The sequence below is a fragment of the Bufo gargarizans genome, chromosome 8 (genome assembly GCF_014858855.1).
Source record: "Bufo gargarizans isolate SCDJY-AF-19 chromosome 8, ASM1485885v1, whole genome shotgun sequence".
NCBI classification, from domain to species: domain Eukaryota; kingdom Metazoa; phylum Chordata; class Amphibia; order Anura; family Bufonidae; genus Bufo; species Bufo gargarizans.
In genome coordinates this window covers 26,635,813-26,648,483 of record NC_058087.1, presented here as the reverse complement: position 1 = coordinate 26,648,483, position 12,671 = coordinate 26,635,813, and the positions used below count along the sequence as shown (strand labels likewise).

The following is a 12,671-nucleotide window of genomic DNA, read 5'->3' as shown; positions in this document are numbered from 1 at the left end:
GTTTCCGCTTTAATCAAAGGAGAATGGAAAAAAACTAACAGAAAAGTTTACATATCCAAAAAATCTTAAACGTAAATATCCCTTCAAAGAGGAAGATTGTGCCACATGGGATAAAGCATCGGGAATAGACATGGCCATTTCTAAAGTATCTAGGAAGACAGCTCTTCCCTTCGATTATATGGGGATATTAAAGGACCCACTGGATAAAAAGGCTGATACCTTTTTAAAAGGGGCATGGGAAGCATCTACTTCTTCGTTCAGACCAAGCAAGCATTGCCTCTACTTGTATGGCCCGGTCTCTGATTGTATGGCTCTGAATTAGAAAATCAATTAAGAAATAGATTTTGTCAGCATTGCCAACTATTATATAATAAAATAAAAAGCAGCTGATTTCTTGGCGGACGCCTCAGCTGACTGTTAGACTGGCGGCCAGATCTGACACTTTGTCTAACTCGGCCTGTAGAGCACTCTGGCTAAAAAATTGGGTGGGAAATTTCCCATCTGAAAATAAACTATGTGGGGTTCCTTGTGAAGGGGAGTACCTTTTTGGACCAACCCTAAATGACTTTCTAGATAAAGCGGCCGACAAAAAAGAAAAACTTTCAGAGTTCTTTTCCCCCCAGAAATAGGTTCATCCACCTTTTTCGTCCTTTTAGAAGTAATCAAGGAGACTAAAAATCCAAGGAGGACAGATTTCGGAACCAAAGGAGAGGTAGAAATTACTTTTTCAACCAATCCCTTGGAGACAAAAATAAACAAGACCAGCAGTGACGCCAGAAGTCTGGATTTTTTTTTTCCTGCCTGGTCCCAGATTTCTTCAAGTTCATGGATACTAGACACCATTCACAACAGATTAAAACTAGAATTCAGTCTGTCTCCACCAGCAAGATTCTTAATTACAAAAGATCAGGCCTCGGCTCTAGAAAATTCGTCCATGGAAAACAAGGTGCTAAAATTAGTAGAAAAATCGGTCTTAGTGCCAGTAAGAAAAGCGGATGAAGGCAAGGGGGGGGGTTACTCCTCCCCTGTTTTTAGTAAAAAAAATAATAAACCTAAAAATATTGAACCGTTTTTTATAGATAAAGTTCAAAATGGAAACTATAAAATCTGCTATAAACCTTCTTCCTCCACACTGTTTCATGGCAATACTCTATCTCAAAGATGCATATTGTCATGTCCCAATCTTTCCAGAGTATCAAAAATTCCTAAGAGTCGCAGTGAGAATAGGGGGTCACCTTCGACATTTTCAGTTCCAGGTTCTCCCGTTTGGCCTGTCCCATGGTTCCAAGAGTATTTACGAAAATAATTGCAGAAATGGCAGCTCACATAAGGGAAAAAGATTTTCTCTTCATACCATATCTGGACGACCTTCATAGTAGGAAACAAATGACGGTGGCTATTTATGCTAGGCTTTGGCAAATATTCCTAGACTTTGCTCAGATCCAGATTAATGACATCCCCCTCTTCTGCTCCCATTCATCTAATTTTGAGTTCCTTCAGAAGGGACTGCATTTAGGGCTAGCAAGTAGTACTTTGAAGGTACACGTTTTGGCTCTGTCAGCTTTGTTTAATCAGGACATAGCAGGGATCCCATGGGTGTCCAGGTTCTTTTCAGCTCTAGCCAGTTCCACACCATGCCGTACAATATACATTATAATCCCTGCACCATGTTATACAATATACATTATATTTCATACACCATAATATACAGTATAATCCCTGCACCATGTTATACAATATACATTATATTTCATACACCATGCCGTACAATATACAGTATAATCCCTGTACCATGCCGTACAATATATAGTATAATCCCTGTACCATGCCGTACAATATATAGCATAACCCCACAGTGTAGGTGTTATACTGTATATTGTACGGCATGGTGTATGAAATATAATGTACATTGTGTAACATGGTGCAGGGATTATACTGTATATTATAAAAGGAGGCAATCATACATGGAAAGGATGGGGGCCATGGACTGGGGGTACTATGGGGGTGGGGAACATTATACAAAGGAGGCAATCATATATGGAAAGGGTGGGGGCCATTATTACAATAATACAGATGGGGCCAATATACAGGTCCTTCTAAAAAAATTAGCATATTGTGATAAAGTTCATTATTTTCTGTAATGTACTGATAAACATTAGACTTTCATATATTTTAGATTCATTACACACAACTGAAGTAGTTCAAGCCTTTTATTGTTTTAATATTGATGATTTTGGCATACAGCTCACAAAAAACCAAAATTCCTATCAAAAAAAATTTGCATATCATGAAAAGGTTCTCTAAACGAGCTATTAACCTAATCATCTGAATCAACTAATTAACTCTAAACACCTGCAAAAGATTCCTGAGGCTTTTAAAAACTCCCAGCCTGGTTCATTACTCCAAACCGCAATCATGGGTCAGACTGCCGACCTGACTGCTGTCCAGAAGGCCATCATTGACGCCCTCAAGCAAGAGGGTAAGACACAGAAAGACATTTCTGAACTAATAGGCTGTTCCCAGAGCGCTGTATCAAGGCCCCTCAGTGGGAAGTCTGTGGGAAGGAAAAAGTGTGGCAGAAAACGCTGCACAACGAGAAGAGGTGACCGGACCCTGAGGAAGATTGTGGAGAAGGACCGATTCCAGACCTTGGGGGACCTGCGGAAGCAGTGGACTGAGTCTGGAGTAGAAACATCCAGAGCCACCGTGTACAGGCGTGTGCAGGAAATGGGCTACAGGTGCCGCATTCCCCAGAAACAGCGGCAGAAGCGCCTGACCTGGGCTACAGAGAAGCAGCACTGGACTGTTGCTCAGTGGTCCAAAGTACTTTTTTCGGATGAAAGCAAATTTTGCATGTCATTCGGAAATCAAGGTGCCAGAGTCTGGAGGAAGACTGGGGAGAGGGAAATGCCAAAATGCCTGAAGTCCAGTGTCAAGTCCCCACAGTCAGTGATGGTCTGGGGTGCCATGTCAGCTGCTGGTGTTGGTCCACTGTGTTTTATCAAGGGCAGGGTCAATGCAGCTAGCTATGAGGAGATTTTGGAGCACTTCATGCTTCCATCGGCTGAAAAGCTTTATGGAGATGAAGATTTCATTTTTCAGCACGACCTGGCACCTGCTCACAGTGCCAACACCACTGGTAAATGGTTTACTGACCATGGTATTACTGGGTTCAATTGGCCTGCCAACTCTCCTGACCTGAAGCCCATAGAGAATCTGTGGGATATTGGGAAGAGAAAGTTGAGAGATGCAAGACCCAACACTCTGGATGAGCTTAAGGCCGCTATCGAAGCATCCTGGGCCTCCATAACACCTCAGCAGGGCCACAGGCTGATTGCCTCCATGCCACGCCGCATTGAAGCATCCTGGGCCTCCATAACACCTCAGCAGTGCCACAGGCTGATTGCCTCCATGCCACGCCGCATTGAAGCATCCTGGGCCTCCATAACACCTCAGCAGTGCCACAGGCTGATTGCCTCCATGCCACGCCGCATTGAAGCAGTCATTTCTGCAAAAGGATTCCCGACCAAGTATTGAGTGCAGAACTGAACATAATTATTTGAAGGTTGACTTTTCTTGTATTAAAAACACTTTTCTTTTATTGGTCGGATGAAATATGCTAATTTTTTTAGATAGGAATTTGGGTTTTCATGAGCTGTGGCCAAAATCATCAATATGAAAACAATAAAAGGCTTGAACTACTTCAGTTGGTGTGTAATGAATCTGAAATATATGAAAGTCTAATGTTTATCAGTACATTACAGAAAATAATGAACTTTATCACAATATGCTAATTTTTTGGCTAATTTTTTAAGAAGGACCTGTATATTAAAATAATACAGGGGGCATTATACATATGGGCACTACGGGGGGAGGTTAGGTCTTTTATCTAGTGGCACTACAGAGGGTCATTGTAACTACAGGGGGCACTGCAGAGGGTCTTTATAAATACTTGAACCACTACAGGAGGTATCACAACTACTGCAGACAGTATAGGGGACTTTATTACTACTGCATGCTCTTATAGGGGTATCTTATAGAGGGGTCTTGTTACTGCTGGGGGCCTTATTATTGAGCACATATTAATGGGGATACTATTGGAGGTCCTGTGGGGCAGTGTTCCTCAACTCCAGTGCTCAGGGCCCACCTGCCGGTCATGATTTGAGCGTATCCCACAGAATGAATACCTGAGGTAAGTCCTGATACACTGACACTAATTGTATCATCTGTTCAATACTAAGGAAATCCTGAGCACATGAGCGGCAGGTGGTCCCTGAGGACTGGAGTTGAGGAACCTGCTGTAGGGAACACGATTACCATTAAGGACAGTTTGGGAGCTTGTTATTATGGGGGACTATCTGTATGGTACTAGCTCAGTATTGGAGGTAGCAGCCGGATGACTGTGTTTAGACACCAGGAAGGGGAGGATGATGGTAAAGTGTGGAATCTAAAAAAAAAAATTCTGTGAAACTCTGCAGAGACGAGACGCGGCTGAAAGGAGGTGTCATGGCGGACTAATCTCCGAATGAAGACACTAAGGAAAGTCTACATGACAGGAGATGTCCCTGGATGTAAGAGGTATGTGCTGCTGTATTCTCCTGTGTATTTCGTAGCAATGTATGTAATGTCCATCCAAATATGTTTCATGGCACTGGTGGATCCGGGGGGGGGGGGCGCAACGGGGCAATTGCCACCCCCCCCCCCCAAGCTGCTCAGAAGTGGGGGGGGGCGGCGGCCACAGGGCACAGGGAGATGAGCACTTCCATTGCGCTCATCTCCATAGTCATCTGTATCGCCGTCCTCAGGACAGCGATACAGACGGCTGTGCTGCGGCAGGGCAGGGAGAGGCGTGTCCCTTCCCTGTTCCTCTGATAGGCTGCAGGCACTAGGCCGGCAGCCTATCAGAGGCCGCACCGCCTGAGCCGTACAGCTCGGGACACAGGTCAGAAGAAGCTGCATCGCATCGCTGACATGGAGGTAAGTATAAGTTGTTTTTTTTTTTATATGTACAATAGTTTTACTGGCACATTGGGGGAGGCGCTCTTGTTACTGGCGCATCGGCAACCCACGCTACGCCACTGCCCGCTGATTCCCCTTTAAAATGCTGTCTGCCGCTAGTACAGCGGTGATCTGTCAGTTTTGCCAAACTGAAAGTACTGCCCACCCGCCTCACTACGGACTCGTCGGCAGCCAAATAAATCTTCCCCCGCCCACCTCAGCTGCTATTTGGGAGGGAGAGGGCAGCACTGCCATTGGCTGCCTGTGTATTTCAGCCTAGCAGGGCCTGCAGAGGCAGAAAAGAGTGCGGCTTAGGGATTTAACATCAAGAAACATCAGGTATCCCTGCATACCAAAATACTCTCGTATTTTGTAATCTTATTTATATATACCTATTTCGTGTTTTTTTTTTTCAGTAGTATAATTGAGTGGTGAACATTATTAGTGCCCCCCCCCCCCCAATTTTGGACTGTGGTATCTTATGTGCCCCCCCTCCCCTATATATTGTTTTTAGGGTCGCCACTGTTCATGGGATAACCCCTTTAAAGGGAACCTGTCGCCAGTTTTATGATGTCCTAACTAAGGGCAACATAAATAAGTGACTGATTCTCTTAGCAAAATGCTGGGTCACTTTCTTTAATTGACCCAGTCAATCTGCCAACGTCTTGTATGGAAAAGCTCCAGCTGATAATGATGAGTCCTGAATATTCATGAACCCCTGACTCTCCCCGCCCACCTGCTGCTGATTGACAGTTATTTTCCATATGAATCAGCAGCAGGTGGGCAGGGGAGTGGCTATAGCTCTGAATTAAATATATGCTGGACTCAATGACATCACGCTGGACTCAAATCAGCTCATTAGCATGCGGCATCTTTGTGTGTATATTATGAGGTAACCATCTGTCACACCAGTAAGTGAATACATCTAAGGCACTTTTTAGTAGTTAATGATTGTATATAATTAGTTAGATTATAATCAAATATCCACATGACAGGTTCCCTTTAAGAAAATATGAAAAATAGCTGCTTAAGATGCATTGAAGAAATGTAAACAAAAAAAAGTCCCACCCATTGTTGGCAAAAATAAAAAATAAAAAGTGATGCCATTGATTCTCACAGTTCTGGTCTCTATTCCCTGGTCCCTCTCAACACGTAGGAAATGTCCGCTCAGCCAATCGCTGGCTGAGGAGGGTCAAGAGGTACCAGGAAGCCAGCAGGGTGGGAAGCAAGGGAATAGTAGTGGAGGGGATCGGTGAGTGTGGGGTGTGTTTTTTTTTTATTTTTTTTAATTTTTTGTTATGCCTTTTTAACTTGCTGCACAAAACCCTACAATGTGTGTACGTTTGATTTCAAGGGTTTCATTTTAGTTTAATATTTTTATCACAGAAATTTTATAATTTTATTTAATATTCATTTTATTTATTTTTCTCTTTTTAGCTAATTTGCAACGAAAATCTGGACAGTAATGAACGGCTTCCCATTCCAATGAGAGGAAAGGAACCAAACCTGGAGCACTATCTCACGACGGCAAGCAACATTTAGTTCCACTAGCGTGGACCTTCGGACTACACTGACCACAGTTGGGATTTTTTAATTTTGTTTTTTTTTTGTTTTTTTTTTAAATCAATCGATTAAGTCCAGAGACAGACATTGTGTGGCTATTTATTTTTATGTTTTTTTACAGTCCTTGGAACATAAAAAAAAAAAAAAAAAAACTGCAGTTAAGTTACATTGAAGTCTTCACTGCAGGTCGGACCGGGGAGAACGAACAAAAACAAACGTTGATTGTCACAGTTTTTCGGAATTGAAAAACTGGTCTCAATAGTGGCGAAACAGCCAGGATAACGTGATGTAAGATGTAAAACATGGCAAAAAAAAAAAAAGAAATAAGATTCAGGGTGAGGTCATCTTGATTGTATTGGTCTGCTAGTGCACCCCTTTAAAATAGCCCTTTTGGTGATTTTTGGTTTTCATTAACCCTTTAATTCTTACATATCCAATTCCGCATGACAACAACTGGATCTTTTGTATAATAAAAGATGACAAATTGCAGACCTATTTATTTTTCCCTCATTCCTTTGAACAGAATGGTTCTAGACTGGTTTCAAAAGACCATGATATGGAAGGGCAAAATTTAGCTTCCATAATATTGATGTGAGACTTGTCACCTCCCCAACCCAAACCTTGAAGTCCTTGAAGTTCTAAGGGTTCTTTCACACTTGCAGCAGAGGATTCCGGGAGGCAGTTCCGGCAATCTAGACGCAAACGGATGCATTTGTGAGACTGATCCGGATGCGGATCCGTCTCACAAATGCATTACAATACCGGATCCGTATTTCTGGTTGTCATCCGGAAAAACGGATCCTGTATATCTATTTTTCACAGATTTAATGGTCTGCGCGGACGGGAAGAATGGATCCGTTTTGCCGAAACACTTGGGTCTGGATCCGGCATTAATGCATTTCAATAGAAATTAATGCCGCATCCGGCATTCCGGCAAGTCTTTAGGATTTTTAGTCGGAGCGAAAACATGCTGCGGTATTTTCTCTGGCCAAAAAACATAAGAGGGACTGAACTGAAGACATCCTGATCGGATCGCTCTCCATTCAGAATGCATTAGGATAAAACGGATCAGTTTTTTTTTCAGTATTGAGCTCCTGGGACGGAACGCAATACCAGAAAACAAAAACGCTAGTGTGAAAGTACGCTAAGCTAGGGAGACATAGGCACCTGTTGTGCCACCATATGGTGCCTTTGTTTCATGTAGACCTCCTCTAGAAGCAGTGTTCTGTAATTACAGCATCCACAGGAGCATGCCACCCATCATTTTTCTGCAGTATTCATACATGATCCACCCATGTGAAACAGGAGGACAATGTGGCCCCATACATTTTTATCAGTGCTATGTACAAACCTATGACTGTATGCTTTAGCAAAGTGTTTATGCACACGAATGTATTGTGGTTCTGCTTTTCTTTGGGCTCATAACAGAAGTTCTATAGAGTGCATGAGACCTCAAGGTTTTGGACCTCCGATTTCATGGGCCATCAGGCTCTATTTACAGACGTATGATGACGAAGCCTTACTTCCAGAAAAGATCTTTGCATATATGGTGCACAGAGGAGGATGTATGGTGCCATACACTCGTTTTTGCCGTGCATAAACCCTATTAATGACAACTTGACCACAAACTCTTATCTTTTGAGCGTAGCCAGACGAGAAGGATCACTAGCAGCACAGTGCCCATGGAGACCTGCCCCCGATAGACATGGAGAAATGAATTTCTATACCCAAATTTTGAAAGCGGTGTACACCTTGGAAATTTTTTTTTTTTCATCCAATGTATCAAAGATGAAAAAGCTGACTTTTCAAATAGTCTTCATTAAAAATATCCAACAGGTGTGTGTCTCCATAGTAACAGACAACAGCCCTGTGTAGTCTGATCCCTCAGTCATACTCTGTTCCATTTGTCCCCCTACTTCTTGCTCACATACATTTGGTATATTTGAAGGACGTGGAGGGCAGATAACCTGGAGTATGACTACATGGTCTGACTGCACAGGGGTTGTTTGTCGTCTGTTACCATGGAGATGAATAGGTGGACACAGCAGCTGTAGCTACAAAACTGTAGGAAAGTTACTTCATTTTAGTCATTAGAGCAATAACAAAATTTGGTTATGAATGTGTGCAAAACCTCAAAAACTAGTTGACTCCTAACAGTAGGTATCTGTATAATGACACATACCTGTTGTATATTTGATGCTTCTTTCTGGCCATCAACCTCTTGGCTCTCACGAGAACTTACACTTTGTTCGCCATCATCTCTGTCGTCCACCGATGAACCAATGGATGGTTCATCAATCCACTTTTTCAGGCGAGAAATAAGTTCGGCCATTAGATGTTCACTGTCTGTAAGATTTTGAGACCCATGGATGTTTTGGGAAGTTGGATCTGCATCATCTGCATTGCTTTCAGGGTCAACAAAATTTCCTTTCTGATCATTGTCATCTTGCACCCAGTACCCAGAGGCTTCATCTTGTTGGAATTGGAGACGTGTCTCAGTAGTATTTACTTCCTGAGATGGTGGAGATGTATTTCCAATTTTAGGAGCCTGGGCATCATTTGTGGAATTGTGGTAGGTCCTGTTGATAAGGTCATTGTCCTGTTTAACATGTCCCACTTCACTGGACTCTTGTGGAAGACCTTTATGCCCGTTTTCAGGGCAGTTCGATTCCATATTGCTAGACCTTCGCTCTATTATCATTTTGATGGTTCCTTTGAAGTTTCCACTAACAGTGTCCTCTATAGTGGCTTCGTTAATGGTGGGTAAGTCGGGGTGTTCCTGCCTGGTGTCCATCATCCCATCCAAACGCCGCGAAACGTCTCCATTTTGTTTTTCAGTCTTAGTTTCTGAGTCCACAACAGATATGACAGTGTTCTCTATCTTGTCTTCAACCTTCTCCGTAACTTCCAGCTTCGATGAGGAATTTCTGCGATGAAGGCTGGTTGCAGATGGATTCTTCTTGCTTTTCAGTTTAGGTCTTTTAGATCCCGCGCTTCTGTCTCTTGAGGTACTGGCACGTGAACCTTTTGAGGAACAACTTTTAGTGGAGGAAGCAGAGTGGACTTCTCTACTTAGGTTGGGAGCCCTTACGTAGACAGAAGATGGGAACATTTGGTACATGGCTGGACCATCGCCTTCTTGTGATGTTATCTCAGCAAACATATCACTGTATTTTATACCCTGGAAATCGTGGGAAGATTTTGATCTCAGGAGGATGGGAGTGTTACTCGGAGAGTTTATTCGCTTCTGTGAATAGACAGACAAGTGGGTTTGAGAACGGTGGATACTTCGGTCAGTGCTTCCTTGTGCAGACCTGGCAGCTTTTTTGGATACTTTGGAAGGTGATGGCACAGATGAATATACTAAGGTGGGTAAGGGAACACTCTTCCCATGGCTTCGATTGCTTTTGGACAGAGGTCTTTGGGATTTTGCATTATCGGGAGCAGACGTGACTCTTGACTTCCTTATTTTTTTAGTCTTCTCATTTCCTTTCTGAGCAAGGATGTTCACATTGTGCAGCAAAAAGGCAGGTTTTGTCTTTCGTTTTGTGAAAAGTTGTATGCTTGAAGCATGGTTAATATCTCTCTCTGGCTTCTGCTTGGAGAATGTGATATGTACAAAAGGAATATGACCCGTTTTTGGCGTCTTTGAGGAGTTCATGTTTTTGGCCTCTGCTTGCTCCTTGGCATCTCCATTGATCGAGGGAACAGTCTCAAGATTTTCTTCAACTGTTCTGTTTTTGTCTTGTATTTCCGGCTTTGTCTCTCCTCTTGTGCTCAGCAAAGCTTCCTTCTCCAACTCACTCGGTCTGTTTTCCATGAAGCCTTCACCGTATTCATGTTGTTGTAACTGTTCCATGTGTAAAGGAGATATAGCCGTCTCCACGCAGTTTCTTGACTGTGCCTTGCCATTAGTATGCAGCAGTGGCTTTAGGTCTCGACAGCTTATGTGAATCCTTGCCGTTTCCCTATTCTCTACAGTCTCTTTTCTTCCAGACCCAGCCCTGCTTCCATCCTCTGCACTTTTTGATGAGCGATCTTCCCTGTGGCTGTGCTGGTTTTCAGAACAAATGCTGCTATCAACACTTACTTGAAGTAAATCTCTGGACAAGACTAAGTCCTCTATGTTTTGCAGTGGTTTCTGAAGCTTAGGATTGCGGGGTAGGCCTTCACCACTCAAACGGACAGAACGGAAAACAGTGCTTGATCGATTGGTTTCTTTATTTCTGGAGCTGCTCTTTGATAAAGGCGTCAGTCTGGTAGGCATAGGGGCTCGAGGGCAATGACTCAGTGGTGGAAAAGTCTAAAGTAAAAGAAAATGGAGAAAAATAAATATTTCACGCGTCTTTTTTTCCTTTGGACATTTCTGTACTGTAATACTGACAATATCCCAGAAAATGAAATCAGGTTTTTATTCACTTGTTTTGGGATGGTGTATATTAAAATAATTAATCCACACTGGCCACTGGAGCGCACAAAGGTTGTGAAGTTTTCTTGTTACGTGCAGCACATTTCATTAAGGCCCCTTTCACACGAGCGAGTTTTCCGCACGGGTGCAATACGTGAAGTGAACGCATAGCACCCACACTGAATTCTGACTCAGGAAAAATCGCAGCATGTTCTATATTTTTCACACAGTCCTGGTCCCATAGAAGTGAACGGGGCTTCATTGAAAAACACAGCCCGGGTGCAATGCGTTTCTCACTGCTGATGGTTCCTTGGAGATGTTTGTTAATCTTCCGGGTTTTTTTTTTTTCATGAGGGTAAAAAATGCATCAAAACTGATTGCACCCGCAAGGAAAAAAACTGAACGCAATCGCAGACAAAACTGACTGAACTTACTTGTAAAATGGAACGCACCCTGAGAGAGTCCTTATCGTTCCTGTGAACGAGGCCGAAATGGCAGAGATTTAATAACGGATGTGTTTTATTGCACTGCTTGATAAGGCACGGACAAGGCTCTGTATGCAGACCCCCAACATCTGCTGTCGGGGGACATGGATAGACCCTCATACTCCTTATATTGGAAACGCATTCTGCCAAATCATCAGGTTTGGAGGACTCTTATCTAATGTCATGTCCAGCTTCAGAGGTAAACAGGTAGAGAAGGTAGGTCTACGCTTAGAGGTTGTCCCACAAAAAATATTCTACAGTTTTCATACCAGCACCTGACTCTCAATACTTTTGTAATAAAAAAATGTATTATAGCTGGATCCGTGTGAGGTGCAGGTCTGGTTCATGTACTATATGATATCTGATTTTCATTTCTTACATTGATCATGGCTTAGCCCCTTTAAGGTCCCATTACATGGGCCGACACAGAAGACTCTTATCAGGAATGAACCGTTTGTTCCTGCTTATCAGAAGAAGTGAGAGCTCCTGTTACCTGCAGAAGTCACCTCTGCTGTAGGAGGACGAGCAATCGCTCTTCCCCAAAGAGAATCATTCTTTCTGGGCAGCTGATTGCTGTTTAGACAGTGTAATCTGATTCCCAGAAATGACTATTTAGATGTCGGCAGTGCTTTCACCCAATGAAGTATTTGCTCAGTCATTTGGCAGCACCTTTACATAGCATTCCGTCTTGATCACTGCCCCGATTGTCGGCGCATGTAAAGGGGCATTAGTTGTGCAATGTACTGTCAGTAGACCCTTGTATTTGGGTAAACTTACCTTGCTGTCCCTTGAATATTCAGATGAGCCCAACCCTTAAAAAAAAAAAAAAAAAAAAAAGTTAAAGTTGCATGAACTGTAACAATACCAAACAAAAGACTGAATGTGTGCTAACGACATATTCTAATGATCAAGTGCGGCCTAAAATGTGGATTTTTTGTATCGTCTGCGTCCCATTCCCTGGTATTCTTATTTAGCCTTTTCTGCTTTGGACCTCTGGAGCTCCCCGGCACCTGATTGTCCCTAAACCTGTAAAATCTGAAATTCACAATGGTTCCATTTACATGTAGTTTGAGTGAATAACTGAACCAAGCACAATAACCTGTGGGTGACGGGGCCGGTCATACAGCTCCATGACCTGCTCGAGATGTAAGGGATTACATTACCACATTCTATACTCTACTGGCCCATTACCTAGGACATTTGTGTGATCATTAGTG

General features: G+C 42.9%; 2 protein-coding genes across 3 annotated transcripts in view; one reads left to right on the top strand and one right to left on the bottom strand.

Moving 5' to 3' along the window:
* The window catches only part of CCNT2 (cyclin T2), a 73,781-nt gene extending 66,739 nt beyond the window's left edge, over positions 1-7,042 (top strand). For both annotated transcript variants that reach the window (XM_044303978.1, XM_044303975.1), the window contains one exon: positions 6,436-7,042. In XM_044303978.1, the coding sequence (XP_044159913.1) occupies positions 6,436-6,464 (29 nt within the window). In that variant the 3' untranslated portion in view covers positions 6,465-7,042. The remainder of the gene's footprint in view (positions 1-6,435) is intronic.
* Positions 1-12,671, bottom strand: part of MAP3K19 (mitogen-activated protein kinase kinase kinase 19) — a 52,767-nt gene that overhangs the window by 17,780 nt on the left and 22,316 nt on the right. Inside the window, exons 10-11 of the mRNA XM_044303973.1 lie at positions 12,232-12,266; positions 8,744-10,864 (exon numbers count right to left, since the gene is read on the bottom strand). Coding sequence (XP_044159908.1) covers positions 8,744-10,864; positions 12,232-12,266 — 2,156 coding nt within the window. The remainder of the gene's footprint in view (positions 1-8,743; positions 10,865-12,231; positions 12,267-12,671) is intronic.